Raw genomic sequence first — 17531 nt, forward strand, 5'->3', positions numbered from 1 at the left:
AAATTCTATCATACCAGGCAGGAAGGCATCAGCAGGTCCTCTGGTGAGCATTATACACTGGTTTACGTAGTCACGAGTGTCAGCTGTGGCTCAGTAGGTAGCACACTCGCCTCAGGGTCAGAAGGTTGTGGATTTAAGTCCCACTCCAGGAACTTGAGCACATAAATCTAGCTTGACACTCCAATGCAGTGCTGCACTGTCGGAGGTGCCGTTTTTTGGATGAGATGTTAAACTGAGGCCCCGTCTGCTCTCTCAGGGGGGCAAAAAAGATCCCATGGCACTATTTCGAAGAAGAGCAGGAGAGTTATCCCTGGTGCCCTGGCTAATATTTATCCTTCAAATCAACAAAACAAAAACAGATTATCTGGTCATTATCACATTGCTGTTTGTGGGAGTTTTCTGTGCGCAAGTTGGCTGCCACGTTTCCCACATTACAACAGTGACTACGCTCCAAAAGTACTTCATTGGCTGTAAAGTGCTTTGAGACGTCCGGAGGTCGTGAAAGGCGCTATATAAATGCAAGTCTTTCTTTTCTTTTAGATGGCAGATTTACTTACCTGCTTCCTACCGTGTGCAGCACACAGTGACACAAGGTTTAAAAACACAGGGCTGGATTTTGGGCTTTTGCGATTTTGGGGCGTTAATCGCAGCAAGGCGTTAAAGATAGCGCCTGAAAATAGTTAGCGCCATCCACTGTAAGTTTCGGCAAAATGTAAGTTGGAGGAGAGTTTGTGCTAACTCAGTCATTGCACAATAGACTTTGTGTGCCTAAGCCGAAATTTGCGGCGGAGAAGGAAGCGGCCATTTTGCGCATGCGCAGTTAAAAAAAAAATTCCCGGGCGCAAACATTACTTCAGGGTGCAGCAGCTTCCGCACCTGAACCACCTCACTTCAGCCACTTCTGCAGAGATGGAGGAGCAAGAGGGAAGGCAGCGTGCCAGGCGCTTCTCTAAATGAGGCGAGTGAGGCTTTTACTCCACCTTGCTGGGGGAGTCAGACCGCCGCCACCAATATTCAAATGGCTGTGGAGGGAGATTGCACAGATACTGTGCCCAGAATTGGGACACAATGTAGAAAAAAGTTCAACAACCTTACCAGAATCGTCATGGTGAGTACTATTCGCATTTATGTATGCCTCCTATCCTTCTAACATGAATCTCAGACACTATGTGAAGTCTTTCATGCATATGGTCCCTCTCAAAAGTCTTGCTGCCTGTGGGGTGGCTTCCACAATGCACAAGAAAGATGACGGATGACTTCTCTGCCCATTGCCTCCTAATAATCGATGCACATGAACTCAATCATTTAGATCCTTCCTCACAATACACTCCCACTGCTGCTATGGGTTTCATAAAGATCACCTGCAGCCCCAATGTTACATCCCTCTCACCTCCTAACAATCGCTCACAAAGCTCATGCAACATCCACACAGATTGAACAAGCAATTAGAACATCCACACAGTCTCACCTATTGTAGTACGGTAGGCATATGTGGAACAGGAGATAAATCCTCTCTGAAATCTTCCTATTTTTCTCTTTGCAGTCAAAACACTCCCACAACAGGAGGCTGCGCACAACTAGGGCCTGCCTCAACTATATCACTTAATGGATATAGAGGAACGGGTGTCGGTACTCATTGGAGTACCAGCTTGGGCAATTGCCGGGGGCGATGCTGAGCCCCCTTCAGGTAGTGAGGGTATGTAAATGGATAGGACGACTGAAGAGACTGCATTGAGACATATAATGAAGTGGCAACGGGCTTTCAAATGAACATGTGCAATGCCATCTTCCTCCTGTCACCCTGCCCCCTCCCCTGCTGCTAACCACACATATGGTTTTTGTGATTGCAGAAGAACAACCACAATGACAGCAGCCTTCCCGGGACGCCTCCACCTCTGGCCATGGCGGTGATGACGAGGCTGTGGACACAACACCGATGACTGAGCCGCAGAGCCCACCAGTTGCCGCGACTCAAGAGACCACATCTGGCAACAGACAATTTTGCGGAGTTTGAGTCTTCGGAGGCTCCTGGCCCGAGCCGCCTATAGCAATGCAGTGCGACAGGGGAATCTCACAGGCCAGCTCTCCGGAGGGTGGGTCGGCAAAGTCGGTCTACTCAACGACAGGCAGACATGGAACTGCAGGGTGGAAATGTCCACGGAAAGCTCAGGCATGCACCTTGAGCTTATGGATGCACTGGGATGGATCCCAGAGTGCATAGACAAGCTTTCTGTGACTGTTGTGGAGGCAGCATCACAGATTGTCGTTGCAACTCACGAGTCCAGCGAGGCCATCATTGCCCACACACAGAAGCTGGTGGCCTTCAACAGCGACAGTGGAGTTCCAGAGTGTGTGGTGCGTGTCCTTGATCATGTTGCAGCCTCGGGCACATCGCAGGCACAAGCTACACTGCAGCTTGGTGATGTGATGCGGTCGATGACTGCTGCTGTCCTCTCTGCGTTCCCCACTGTCCAACGGGGAAGGGACGGTGCCGAAATAGACCAGCAAGTTGTGGAGACACGTCGTGCTCCAGATGCTGAAGTCAGCCCCATCAGACAGTCAGTAGCTCCCAGAAAATGGAAGGTGCTGTCCTTCCTCAGGATGACAGCATTCCGGCTCCACCACTGACTCATCAACTATGCACCATACACAGTTCACACCCCAGCCACCAGTGAATGCTTCCACTGATGATGAGGCGCACCAGTCCACAGCCGGGCCTTCCAGGCCAGGAGCTGGTCCAAGATGTCCTCAGACACTGTCTGCCCCCCCCCCGCTCCCAACACAGCAACCCTCTAGCAGCCTTGCTGCCCATACATCTGTGATCTCTTCGAATCCGTGGCCCGACAGGGCATGGGACTCTTCTTTCAGCTTGAAGCCGCATGCTAATAGCAACCAGCATGATACACTGGCGAACAATAATGCCCCCATTGAAATCTCTCACGGACTTTGTAAGCAAACTGTCACGGCACATAAAAGTGTCATTTTCAACTCGGAGCTTCGCGCAACGTGCTGTGTGCAACCCCCGTAGCAGTCACTGACAACTGCGATATCAGATCCTCCAGCCTCCATTTAAATAAGCTACCAAAAGCACCTGCTGCACATTGGGACTGCCTGTTTTTTTTCCCAGGCGCTTCCTGGGGTGGCCGTTAAATGAGGCGTTAGGGGCGAAAGTTCTATCCGGGGCGCGACGATTGACTTTATCGTCACACTAAAAATAGACGGCAGGGTTTTTGCACTGGCGCTAACCAATAGCCAAATCTACCGGCCAGGCGCTAAATCCTGGATGCCCGGCATTACGCCTATAAATAGCATTTAACACCCCGCCGAGGCACTAACCAATGCACAAATGAGCCGAAAATCCATCTCTAAGAATCTCTCCACAATCAGTTCTTCCTCACACCTACTCCCACAGTTACAATATAGTTACTACACAACAATATTTAAAACCACAGACCTGAAAAAAGGAAAATGGATTGTCTGTCAGTAAGCATTGGAGGGAGGTGGAATTCAAATTTATTTAAACAGAGCAAAGAGAAGAGAAAGTGAGGACTTTGAAATAGATTAACAGGCAATACTCACAAAAAACTACTTTAGTAAGTGTTGAATAGATTTGGATTTCAATCAAAAAGGACACTGACTGAAGAAGACAAACAACCACATTAATACCACTTGGATGAGAGAACTGTTTCATGGAGAATGTCATTATTAGCAAGTTTGAAAAGACTACGGTTAGTCAAAATGAATGTGTATAGTTCAGCACCACAAAATCTGTCTATGCATGGGTTCACCAAGGAGCAGCATGGAGATGAGGAAGAGGAGGCAACCAAGGATAGACCTTTGGAGTCTGGAGCAATGTTTCCCCTAATCTTTTGGGGGTGCACGGCCGTTTAAGGGGTTGTGCGGCCTATTCACAGTTTCGCGCATGCATGAAACTTAACTTTGGGAAAGCCAGTCCCAGGCTGCTTAGCTCAGAGGAAACAATGGTCTGGCAGTCATGGTGCAAGAGTGGGAAGAGATGTCATGAGACAAGGAATGATAATGCACCACAGTTGAAATCACAGAAAAAGTTGTTTGCGAATTTGGTTGGGGCCACATTAGTGCAATGCAAGGGGAACAACATGATTGGAAGGATTGAAATAGTGAGTTGCAGGAAAGGTAGAAGCATAGAAATTTACAGCACGATTGGAGGCCATTTTGGCCCATCATGTCCACACCAAGCTGACAAAGAGCTATCCAGCCTAATCCCACATTCCAGCTCTTGGTCCGTAGCCTTGTAGGTTACGACACTTCAAGTGCATATCCAAGTACTTTTTAAATGTGGCAAAGATTTCTGCCTCTAACACCCTTTCAGGCACTGAGTTCTTAGTGAGTTCACCACCCACTGGGTGAAAAAATTTCTCCTCAAATCCCCTCTAAATCTCCGACCAATTACTTTAAGTCTATGCCCCCGGTTATTGACCACTAAGCAAAATAGGTCCTTCCTATCAACTCTATCTAGGCCCCTCATAAATTTTATACACCTCAATAAGGTCTCCCATCAGCCTCCTCTGTTCCAAAGAAAACAAACCCAGCCTATCCAATCTTTCCTTATAGCTAAAGATCTCCAGTCCAGGCAACACCCTAGTGAATCTCCTCTGTACTCTCTCTCATGCAATCACAATTTTCCTGTAATGTGGTGACCAGAAGTGCACGCAGTACTCTAGCTGTGGCCTAACTAATGTTTATATAGTTCAAGCATAACATCCCTGCTCTTGTATTCTATGCCTCAGCTAATAAAAGCAAGTATTTCATATGCCTACTTCAGTAAGCTTTCCATGTTTCTCTGGAATATCGCCGCCGCTGATCAGATTCCAAACAGGCATCTGTTATATTCAAGAAGACCTTTGTGTGTGTTGATGCAGGTGAGGGTCTTCGATGATTCCTCCAGTTCCTGCGTCATGTAGGCTGAAGTCAAATCCAGCTTCGTGAATGTCTTTCCTCCCGCAGCGTAGCAAAAAGGTCGTCGGCCTTTGGTAGTGGGTATTGGTTCTGAAGGGAGAAACGATTGACAGTTACTTTGTAATCGCCATAGATTCTGATGGTGCCGTCTCCCTTGAGCCTTGAGGACTAGGATGATAGGACTGGCCCACTCGTTGAACTCGATCAGTGAAATGATGTCCTCTCTTTGCAGCCGGTTTAGCTCGATCTCTACCCTTTCTCTCATCATGTACTGTACTGCTCTCGCCCTGTGATGGAAGGGTCGCGCCCCCGGAATTACATGGATCTGCACTTTTGCTCCTTGGAATTTCCCGATGCCTGGTTCGAACAGCGAAGGAAATTTGTTTAAGACCTGGGCACACGAATTGTCGTCAGCGGGCAATAACGCTCGGACGTCGTCCCAGTTCCAGCGTATCTTTCCCAGCCAGCTCCTGCCGAGCAGCGCGGGACCATCGCCCTGTTCCACCCAGAGTGGTAGCTTGTGCACCGCTCCATCATAGGAGACCTTTATGGTAGCACTGCCAATTACAGGAATCAGTTCTTTTGTGTAAGTTCTTAACTCCAGTTCGCACGAAACTAAGACTGGCCTTGAGGCCTTGCTGCATCACAATCTTTTGAAAGTCTTTTTGCCCATGATGGACTGGCTCGCGCCCATGTCCAGTTCCATTGACACCGGGAGTCCATTTAGTTCAACATTCAGCATTATCGGGGGACAATTCGTGGTGAATGTGTGCACCCCATGTACCTCTGCCTCCTCAGTCGGAGGCTCTGGTTCGTCGTGATCCTCCGTGGATCTGTCCTCCTCTGCAACATGGTGGTTTGCAGGTTTAACAGGATTTGCAGCTTGCCTGCACATACATTGGAGGTGTCCCATTGTTCCACAGCCTTTGCAAATGTACCCTTTGAATCGGCATGAATGGAAACGATGATCACCCCCGCAGCGCCAACAAGGTGTTAACGGCTTTGCATTCATCACCCTTGATGGTGGACTCAGTCATATGCAGACGTGCAGCTGCAGGTATGTGTGACCTGTCCTGTATGTTACGATTCGAAAACATTACTTTGTTCACAGTACTTGTAGCAGCACTTGTGTGCTGAGAGATTTGCTTTGTATTGTCACTGGTGGCAATGAATGCCTGGGCTATCGCTATGGTTTTACTCAAGGTTGGGGTCTCTACAGTCAAAAGTTTGCGAAGTATGGTTTTGTGGCCAATGCCAAGTATGAAAAAGGCTCTGAGCATGTGCTCCAAATGTCCTTCAAATTCGCAATGTCCTGCAAGGCGTCTTAGCTCAGCGACATAACTCGCCACTTCCTGGTCTTCAGACCTTTTGTAGGTGTAGAACCGGTACCTCGCCATCAGAACGCTTTCCTTAGAGTTCAGATGCTCTCGGACCAGTGTGCACAAATCGTCGTACGATTTCTTGTGGGTTTCGCTGGGGTGAACAGATTCTTCATGAGGCCATACGTTGTTGCCCCACAGACGGTGAGGAGGATCGCCCTTCGTTTGGCAGAATTCTCTTCCCCATCTAGCTCGTTGGCCACGAAGTATTGGTCGAGTCACTCCACAAAAGTTTCCCAATCATCTCCCTCTGAGAATTTCTCCAGGATGCCCTCTGTTCTCTGCCTCTTTGGGTTCGCTATCTGTATCTCATTGCCAGTTGTTATATATGGAGAAAGAGTTAGACTGAACACTGTGAGCTCAAGGTAAAGTGTGACCGTAGTCTTTTATTGCAGATCTCCAGGGTGCCTCTCCAGCCTGTGAGGCTTCCTTAAATACCTGTGCTCCCAAGGGATTATGGGATCCCTTGGGACTCCAGGGGATGAGCCCTCTGGTGGCTGTACAGAGTAAATACAAGTTTACATATATAACAATGCCCATATCCCTTGATTCCTTTAATATCCAATATTAGACACTAGCACAGACCTGTTGGGCCGAATAGCCTGTTTCAGTGCTGTAAATTCTTTTCAACTACCGGGATGGAAGATAGTGAAGTTTTAGTTGGAGATGAGGGCATCGAAGGTGAAAGGTGAGTCTGGCTGAGCAAATCAACAACTGCAGAAAAGTTGTGGCAAATGGAGGGCCTAACACTAGGCAGTTTGGAGTTTGAGAGTGCAGTTACCAAGTACCTGACCAGGTTCTGAAATTCTATAAAAGAATGTTACGGTTGTAAATGCAAAAAATATGTACTAATAGAAATATTAATAATGTTGCAAGAAATGTATTAGAAGTGAAATCTGAATGATGATGCAGTTTGCTCTGTATTATTTTTTCCCGAATGGGAAAGAGAATGTACTGCAGGAAGGAATTACCATGTGCCAAAGTGCTTTGGAACATCCTGAGGTCCCCCAATCCTCACTTCCTTTGCATCAGAAAACAAAACTATCACACAAGCTGGACACAGTGTGGAACTCAAAATATATTGCAGTACAGACTTGATTACTTGTCTTCCTTTAATCTAAATAATTGATTATGCACAAATATTTTCATGGGAATCATGGTGGATCAGGAAAGCAGTGGAAGTGTGGTCCTACAGAGCAGTGCAAGTCAAGGCTGGATCAGGATAGCAGCAAATACAGGCCTAGAAAACAGTTACAGTGGGAGCCAGGACAAGAGAGCAGAAGCGTTGTTGCTTGTTGCACATTATGCACCTCCTAGCCTTGAGCATTCTGGACCATCCTCTCCTCATCCTGCTCCACTATGATATATCAAACAGACTTGCATTTATATAGTACCATTCACCCCCTCAGGACGTTCCAAAGCACTTTACAACAAAATTAAAGTGTAGTCACTGTTGTAATGTATGAAACACAGCACCTAATTTGCGCACAGCAAGGTCCCACAAACAGCAATGTGATAATGACGAGATAATTTGTTTTACCGATGTTGGGGTTAAGGGATAAACATTGGCAAGGACACCAGGAAAAATTCCCTAGCTCTTCAAAATTGTGCATTGGCGTCCTTTACATCCACCTGAAAGGGCAAACAGGGCCTTGGTTTAACATCTTATTTGAAAGCTAGCCCCTCCCTCAGTACTGCACTGGAGTGACTCTAGGGCCCCAAGTTTCCACACCCGGAAAAACAGGCGCCTCTCCGAGCTGGGCGCCCGTTTTTCGCGGCGAAAACGGCGCCTGAAAAAAAACGCACTATTCTCAAGCGCTTTGCAGCTCTATGTCAGCTTGGCGCGGCGCCCAGGGGGCGGAGCCTACCACTCGCGCCGATTTTGTAAGTAGGAGGGGGCGGGTACCATTTAAATGAGTTTTTTTCGTGCCGGCAACCCTGCGCGTGCGCGTTGGAGCATTCGCGCACGCTCAGTGTGAAGGAAACATTGGCACTCGGCCATTTTTGTCGTTCTTTGTAGCTGTTTAATTTTTAAAATTTTTTAATAAAAGCACATTGCCCTTCCATGATCAGCACTGAGGCTTCTTGCAGCAGTGAGAAGGCTGCAGGATGCCTCAGAAGCTAAGGCAGCCGTTTCCCGACGGGCCCGACCGACGGCAGGGGGGCCTCCCCCTCCCCCCCCCCCCACCCCTGCCGTCGGGAACGGCTGCCTCCTCCCTGCCTCCCCCCCCTGCCGTCGGGAACGGCTGCCTCAACTTGTGAGGCTTCCTGCAGCCTTCTCCCTGCCTGAAGCACTTTCACACAGGTAGGAACATGGTTTATTTAATCTTTTCTTTGCTTATAAATTTTTATTCAGGTTGGAATTATTTGTATAATATTTGTATAAGTATAACTAAGGATTTATTGTAGAATGTAATGACTTCCCTTCCCCCCCACCTCACCTCACCTCGTTCCAGACGCCTAATTTGTAACCTGCGCCTGATTTTTTAATGTGTAGACAAGGTTTTTTCAGGCCTACAAAAATCTTCACTTGCTCCATTCTAAGTTAGTTTGGAGCACGTTTTCCCTGTGGAAACTTTCAAATCAGGCGTCAGTGGCCGGACACGCCCCCTTTTGAAAAAAAAATTCTGTTCAAAAGTGAAACTGTTCGACATGACTAGAACTGCAGAAAACTTAAATGTGGAGAAATGCGATTTTTAAGATACTCCGTTCTCCACCAGTTGCTCCTAAAAATCAGGAGCAAATCATGTGGAAACTTGGGGCCTAGATTTTTATGCTGAAGTCTCTGGAGTGGGACTTGAAACCACAACCATTTGACTCAGGGGAGAGTGCTATCCACTGAGCCACAGCTGACACTAGAAGGTAACCAATGGTCAAACAAAATTGTGATTATTATTGTTTTTTTAAATCACTGCTATACTTACAATTCTAAATCTTCCCCTTTGTTAAATTCATTAATGAAAGTCTAATCTGGAGTAAAATACTCAGGTTTCAATTTTACTATGCAGCTGTGGAATGTTGCACCAGTTCCTTATTAATATAACACGTCCTTAACAGATTAAAATCAGCCTTTTCTCTTTTTTAACTAAAATTCCTGAACCCAATTTTGCACGGATAGTAATATTCAGGGTAATTCTAAACAATGATGATAAGTCTATAAGTGCTTTCTACCAATATTATTCCACTTTTTATTCACGCCTTTTCCAATGAAATTGGCGACTCCTATTGCTGGCAATTGCCAATTTAAAGTCAAGCATGTGCGGTGGTACAACCAATAAAGACTAAAACTCAACAAAAAAGGAAAGGAAACTTAACAAATTAAATTAAGATTCCATACCCGGGGGTGATGATGCACTACAGTCCCACCGGTCGCGGAAGAAAATTGGTGATGTCAGGAATGTCGGCACTTAATTGACACAAGGAAAGGTTTCATTTCCTTTTGCGCATGTTTTAACATGTTGTTTAGCTTCACTTTAAGAGCTGCAACAGACACGATACGAATGGCGTTCGGTCAATTTCATCATCAGAACAATTTTCCCAGCAATAACAGACTGGAGTTGATAGCCACCTTGGAATGTGGGAAGCGTGGAGAAACAAGCCCCACAGTGCTTTATCTGAACACCCGAGCTTTTGTCGTAGCGTTCCACATTCTGGACAAAACGTAGTACAGTGCTCTTGCAGAATAAAAAACAGTATTGGATTTGCTTTTAACTGCGGGTCCCTTGTGCCTGGGGACCCGCAGCTTAAAACTGGCAGGTTCCTTCCACCGCTGGTTTCCTCCATCCATGCAGTAATTTTCCCAGATTTATTTTGATCAATTAATGTCATTTTTTAAAAAAACGACTCATTCACGAGCGCTCTTTTGCGTGTGTAGGCATCTTCGACACAAACCTGAGGATGGTTTAGTACTGAAAACTTACAGCTGTTACGTTAACAAGACCGATCATGCAGTTTTTTTTTGAAAAGCTATTCAAATAAGGCACGTTCAAATCTCGGAAATTAGAGTCGGTCCTCTCTATAATTAGTCAACCGCTTTAAACAGAATAATGCACATTAAGCGTATGCAAAATCTCACAGCAAGTCTGATAGTCTTTTGAGTTATTGAACAAAAATATCAGTGCTTTTAGACATTACAAATTCTGACACGCACACATACAAGTGAACGTGCATTGTGCCTGAGGGGAAGCGAATCAAATATATCAGGCATTTCTTGGAATTAATATATAGCCACTTGAATAAAAAGATTTCAATAATCACATTACCTGCCAGGATGTACCTTCCTCTGTGCTTTCTGACATACTTGCCGTTTCACCGCAGGATTTCGTGGGATTGTCATGGACGAAGAAACGTTGACGGTGAACATGGCTATTTACTGAAACACCTCTCTAGTGCTCTTGTTCTTCCCCCTGCCTTTCTCTGCTGCATGTATGGTATGTTATGAATGTGTTACAGGCTCCACACATAGCAGCCTTATCCAAGCTCATGTTTAGAAAAGTGTCATGACATTTAATTGCTCCATAATTCTGTTAATCTCCAACAGCCTCTCAAAGCCTGTGCGATAATAAATTCGGTTCTGCTTTAGGCTGCAACACGAATGCATTTGTAATCACAATTTCCAACGACTGTATTTGATGAGTGTCAAGAATATAAATGTTTTTAAAAAAAAACCTTGAAAGGTTGCGGGCTGCTCAGTGAATTGGTAGGCAGCTCACATCATAGTCAAGGTTAAATAATAAATGGATCCCATGGTTTTAGCAAATTAAGGTATGAGATTACTGTCAGGCTCACAATGTCAATCCTTAGTGTGCACTTCTGCAAAAATCACAAAAAAACCCCCACAACCCCCCCCTCCCCCCAAAAAAAACAAAAAAGGGCGGTTGAAAAGTGTCTGGAGTATCCCCCAGATTAGGGAGCACCTGATTTAATTAATTATGTTTTACTCCAAAAGAGTTGTGCACATCTGCTCCATCTCCACCGCAAATGCAACATAAGGACCAGAACATTGTGGCGTATTGTAAGGGGTGGAGCCACCATCCGCTCCTTAGAAACCCAGTGGCATGGAGGGTGTGGGCCAGGAACTCCCTATATTGAGGATCTCTTTGACCTCACCCTAGGAGCAGGTTAGCACATCTTCAGATGCCGGTATACCCTGTGGGAACTGGTTTTCCAGCTCCTCAATGGCGGTTGAGGTGTTCAGGTTGCAGTCGTGACTTGGATTCCTGAAGATTTACGGTAATGGACCCTGAAATTCTAATGGTTTGATATGGCATAAACATGGCAGATCTATCAGGGGCTGGTCAGATTTGGGACTTACACCCCATCTAAGGGCTGGTCAGTTTTGGGACTTACATCCCATTTAAGTTATGTCCCCCTTAATTCTGCCATGCAAATGATGGGTTTAGGCTGAGATGATGTTATGTGGTAAACTCCATTTTTTAATGCCCCAAGAACCACCAATCTAACTTATATCACTATAAAACAGCATGACAGCCGAGGAAGGCTAATATATTAAAGATGATTTGCTATGTTTCATTGTGCTTTTACAGAGACTCACAGCTAGAAATTCGATTGCCCCAAAAACGAGCACAGATATCGCGATGTGGGATCAATCCGTGCCTGTTTAAAGTAATGCAGGCAGCACGTCAACCTTGTGTTGCCTGCTGATTAATGATTGTGGCATGCTCAGTAGGGGGCTTATATCTGTGCGAGGCTAGCACCAGTTAAAGCTAGCCTGCAGTTTGTAAAGGCAGTCTACACCTCTTAAAGGCAAGGTGCATTCTGGCAGCCCCAGGTGATTCAACTGGCTGAAGAGAGTCAGAGTAGTACTGATAGCACAATAGGGGAGAGAGAGCATGTTCCAAGGTTCTCGGATACAGCACTGGAGGCCTTGGTGCAGGAAGTAGACAGGAGGAGAGAGGTCCTGTTTACACAGGGGGCCAGGAGGCTCTCCAGGCAAATGCGGAATAGGCAATGGGAGCAGATAGATGTCGTAGTCAATGCCAGCAGTGAAGCCTCTGAGGACCTGGATGTAGTGCAGGAAGAAGTTTAATGACCTCCCACGAGTGGTCAAGGTCAGTGATTCAACTTCAAATGTCATATCCCACCATCAGCACCACTAGCCTCACACACTGCTCAATGCACCACTCACCTACCATCAATCTCTATCAAACACGACATATCTCATTCATAGCTTCACCTCACCCTCACACACTTACCACTGCTGCAAGCCTCACACCCACATTTCACAGCTTGCGCACACTGTCAGCTATTCACTGTTATGTTTAGAATAACTCCACAAGACTATATCTTAAGCTCAAAGTGTTGTGACCTTGGTCTCTTTATTGCAACTCCAGAGTGAGGAAGCAGCATGGTAGACTGCCTTTGAAACCTGCTTGCCCAGGCTGTGCAGGTGACCCTTGGGTCTCCCACAGGTGCGCCCCCCTGGTGGCAAGTCTTAAACATTGGTAATGTTTACATACATAAAATCATTTCCCCCCCCCCCCCCCAAAGTCTAATGTACAAATTATTTACAAGTTGAGGCAATCTGGGGCTCTGCGTTCCCGGGTTGATCGCCTGAGTTGAAGTCCTGGCATGGGTGAGTCGGTCAGATCAGTGCTGCACTGCGGTGTGGCTGGTCTGATCAGACTGTCGGGTATGGTGGGTTCATCCTCGTGGTTGACCGCGAGGTCGATTGCTGGTTGGGTGTGTGTGAGTGGATCACTGATGGTAATGTGCTCTTCAAACTGTTCTTGGTTGTCAGTGAACCGCAGTTTGGTCTGATCCAAGTGCTTTCTGCACGTTTGTCTGTTCAAAAGTTTGGCAACAAACACTCTAGCCCCTCCTTGTCTAACACAGTGCCAGCAACCCATCTGGGACCATGACCATAATTAAGAACAAACACAGGGTCATTAACCTCAATGTCACGTGATAAGCCGCGCGATCGTGGTACACGTTATGCCGGTGACGCCGGGTTTCTACATGATCATTGAGATCTGGGTGGACTAAGGAGAGCCTGGTTTTGAATGCTCTCTTCATTAGCAATTCTGCAGGGGGAACCCCGGTAGCGAGTGGAGTCGCGTGCGGTAGCTGAGCAGAATCCGAGATAACCGGGTCTGCAGGGAATCGTCTGTCATGCGTTTCAAGCTCTGCTTGATGGTTTGGACTACCCGTTCCGCCTGACCATTGGATGCGGGCTTAAACGGCGGAGACCTGACATGCTTGATGCCATTGTGGGTCATGAACTTGTTGAATTCCGAGCTGATGAAACATGGTCCAGTCACTAACAAGGACGTCAGGCAAACCATGGGTGGCAAACATGGCCCGGAGGCTTTCAATGGTGGCCGTGGACGTACATGACGACATTATTGTACATTCAATCCATTTAGAGTAAGCGTCCACTGCTATTAGGAACATTTTTCCGAGAAAGGGGCCAGCGAACTCTATGTGGACCCTTGACCATGGTTTGGAGGGCCATGACCACAGACTCAGTGGGGCCTCCCTTGGTGCACTGCTCAACTGTGAGCAAGTGTTGCATTGGTGCACGCATGACTCCAATTCCGAGTCAATGCCGAGCCACCAAACGTGCGACCTGGCGACAGCCTTCATCATGACTATGCCTGGGTGGGTACTGTGAAGGTCGCGTATAAATGTTTTCCTGCCTTTTTTTGGCAAAATTACACGATTCCCCCAGAGGAGGCAGTCTGAATGGATGGACATTTCGTCCTTGTGTTGGTAGAACAGCTTAATTTCGTCTTGCATTTCCCCTGTGACCACCGACCAGCTCCCATTGAGGACACAGCTTTTTACTAGTGATAGCACCGGGTCCTGGCTAGTCCAGGTCCTGATCTGGTGAGCTGTGACGGGTGACCCCTCACTCTCAAAAGTATCCATTACAAGGAGCAAGTCAGCGGGTTACGCCATTTCCACCCCGGTGGTGGGCAATGGTAGCCGACGGAGGGCATCCACACAGTTCTCCGTGCCTGGTCTGTGGCGGATTACATAATCTTACGCAGATAACGTTAGCGGCCATCTTTGGATGCAGGACGAAGCATTGGTGTTAATACCTTTGCTCTCTGGGAACAACGAAATGAACGGCTTGTGGCCGGTTTCGAGCTCGAACCGGAGCCCAAATAGATATTGGTGCATTTTCTTAACCCCGTATACGCATGTTAATGCTTCTTTTTCAACCATACTGTAGGCTCTTTCAGCCTTCGATAAGCTTCTGGATGCATATGCAACCGGTTGCAGTATGCCTGATCCATTGGCTTGCTGTAACATACAGCCGACCCCATACGAAGAGGCATCACAAGCTAGTATTAAACATTTACATGGTTCATACATAGCAGGTTTCTGGCCTTGTTAAAGGCTGTCTCTTGAGCTTTACCCCAAACCCAGTCGTCACCCTTGCGTAGCAATAAATGCAATGGTTCCAGCAAAGAGGTCAACCCCGGTAGAAAGTTACCAAAATAGTTGAGGAGTCCCAGGAACGAACGCAGCTCCGTCACATTCTGTGTTCTGGGTGCATTCTTGATAGCCTCCGTCATGCCGTCCGCCACAATCTTTCTCCCCAGAAATTCGACCTCTGGCGCTAGGAAAAGACACTTGGAGCATTTCAACCTGAGTCCCACTCTGTCCAGTCGCTTGAGAACCTCTTCCAGGTTGTGCAAGTGTTCGGTGGTGTTGCGGCCAGTGATCAAGATGTTGTCCTGGAACACCACGGTGCGCGGAACCGATTTCAGCAGACTTCTCCATGTTCCTCTGGCCGAATGAATCCCAAAGGGGCATCTGTGGTTTCTGAACAGTCCTCTGTGCGTGTTGATGCATGTCAATTTTTTCAAAGGTTCAGTCAGCTCCTGTGTCATGTAAGCAGAGGTTAGATCCAGCTTGGTGAACAACTTCCCTCCTGCTAGCGTTGCAAACAGGTCATCCGCTTTGGGTAGTGGGTACTGGTCCTGTAACGAGACTCGGTTGATCGTTATCTTGTAGTCCCCGCAGATTCTGACCATCCCATCGCTCTTCAACACCGGAACAATTGGACTGGCCCACTCGTTGAACTCGACTGCCGATATGATCTCCTCTCGAAGTCTGTCTAGCTTGATCTCGACTTTCTCTCGCATCATGTATGGAACCGCTCGGGCCATGTGATGAATGGGTCATGCATCAGAGACGACATGGATCTGTACTTTGGCACCTGTGAAGTTGCCGATGCTGGCTCGAATAACGACGGGAATTTATTTAGCACAGTGCTTTGATGTCGTCCCAGTTCCATCGGATCTTTTCTAGCCAGCTTCTGCCGAACAGCGTTGGGCCATTGTCTGGTACAATCCATAGTGATAAATCATGCACAGCTCCATCGTACGATACTTTCACTGCCGCACTACCAATGACTGATATGAGCTCTTTGGTGTAAGTGCGCAGCTTGGTGTGGATCGGACTTAGTTTTGGCCTTTGTGCCTTGTTGCCCCACAGTTTCTCAAAAGCCTTCTAGCTCATAATTGACTGACTTGCCCCAGTGTCCAATTCCATGGAAACTGGAATGCCATTTAATTTGACTTAACATAATTGGAGGGCTTTTGGTGGTGAAGATGTGTACTCCATACACTTCCTCTTCAGCCTTGGGTTGAGTTGCCTCTCTTACTCGTTCAGCGTGATCCGCGCCGGATCAGTCATCTTCTGCCGACTCTACCACACGGTGAGTCGCAGCACGTCTGCACATTTGCTGGAGCTGCCCCATTGTTCCACAGCCCTTGCACACATAGTGCTTGAATCGACATTGATGGGCTCGATGATTACCCCCGCAGCGCCAACATGGTGTTAATGAATTCACATTCACGCCCCACGGCGGACTCGGAGTCATCCTCGGTCTGGCCTCTGCAGGCGTGTAGGCCCCGCCATGTAGAGTTCTGCCTGCTGAAGGCATTATTTCATGCACAGTATTTGCCGCTGAGTTCCGATGCTGCAATGATATCTGTTTAGTGTTATCGTTCATGGACGTAAAAGCCTGGGCTATCGTGATGGCCTTGCTCAGATCTAGGGATTCAGCAAACAGCAGTTTGCGTAGAATGACCTCGTGGCCGATTCCAAGCACGAAAAAGTCCCGCAACACTTCCCCCAACAATCCAGCAAATATGCACGGTCCCGCAAGGCATCTTAGGTCGGCGACATACCTCGCCACGTCCTGGCCTTCAGAGTGGTGCTGCATATCAAAATGATACCTGGCCATCAAGATGCTCTCCTTTGGCTTGAGGTGTTTCCGAACCTGCGTGCACAACTCTGCATATATCTTCACTGTTGGTTTCGTCGGTGCTGGCAGATTTTTGATGAGGCGTTATATCGTGGACCCGCAAACCGTGCGGATAATCGCCCTGCGCTTGATCGCGGTTTCCAGCTCGTTGGCCATGAGTGCTGATCAAGACGCTCAACGAAGGCTTCCCATTCATCACCCTCGACAAATCTCTCAAGAATACCAACGGAAGCCATAACAGTGAAAGTTCGTGATCTGTTACTCGTCGCCAATTGTTACATTTAGAATAACTCCACAAGACTATATATCTTAAGCTCAAACTGTTGTGACCTTGGTCTCTTTATTGTAACTCCAGAGTGAGGAGGCAGCATGGTAGACTGCCTTTTATACCTGCTTGCCCAGGTGTGCAGGTGACCCTTGGGTCTCCCACAGGTGCACCCCCTGGTGGCAAGTCTTACACATTGGTAATGTTTACATACATATCAACCATGACAGGCACATCACCCAAACACATTTCACCACACTCACTGACACACTTCTCTTTCTCTTGCAGATCAAGGTGGCTCACAACTGGAAGCAGCAGGACCTAACCGATGGGGGACAGGTGCGGCTGGAAAACCTTACACCGATGGAGGAGACGATACTGGCCATTATTGAGAGGGCCAGCGCTGAGCCCGGAGCCAGCGGCAGGACTGAAACAACACAAGATGGCGGTATTCTCATGCGTAATCCCCCTTCTCACATCCCACTTCCCTCATGTCCCACAATCTCTTCTGATTTATAAGTTTCACATGGTGTAAGCATGCACCTCTTGATTTCACCCCCTCCCACCACAACCTTACCCTTGTGCCTTTCTCCTTTCAGATAGCCAAGAACTACCACCTGGCCAGGCACTGGTGGAGGAGTTGGAAATTGAAGAGGAAGAAGACAGCGATACAGAAGACAAAAGAAGACACAGCACTGTCACTCGA

The 17531-nt window shown here is 47.4% G+C and overlaps 1 protein-coding gene across 4 annotated transcripts in view; it reads right to left on the minus strand.

Annotated features, from left to right (window-relative positions):
* The window catches only part of dlg3 (discs, large homolog 3 (Drosophila)), a 779594-nt gene that overhangs the window by 155681 nt on the left and 606382 nt on the right, over window positions 1-17531 (minus strand). Inside the window, exon 1 of one of the 4 annotated variants that reach the window (XM_070882614.1) lies at window positions 10580-10722. The exons of the other annotated variants lie outside the window; for them this stretch is intronic. Coding sequence (XP_070738715.1) covers window positions 10580-10680 — 101 coding nt within the window. The 5' untranslated portion in view covers window positions 10681-10722. Of the gene's footprint in view, window positions 1-10579; window positions 10723-17531 lie in introns of those variants that run through there. 4 annotated transcript variants of the gene reach the window in all.

This window comes from Pristiophorus japonicus, chromosome 6 (assembly GCF_044704955.1).
Source record: "Pristiophorus japonicus isolate sPriJap1 chromosome 6, sPriJap1.hap1, whole genome shotgun sequence".
Classification (NCBI taxonomy): domain Eukaryota; kingdom Metazoa; phylum Chordata; class Chondrichthyes; family Pristiophoridae; genus Pristiophorus; species Pristiophorus japonicus.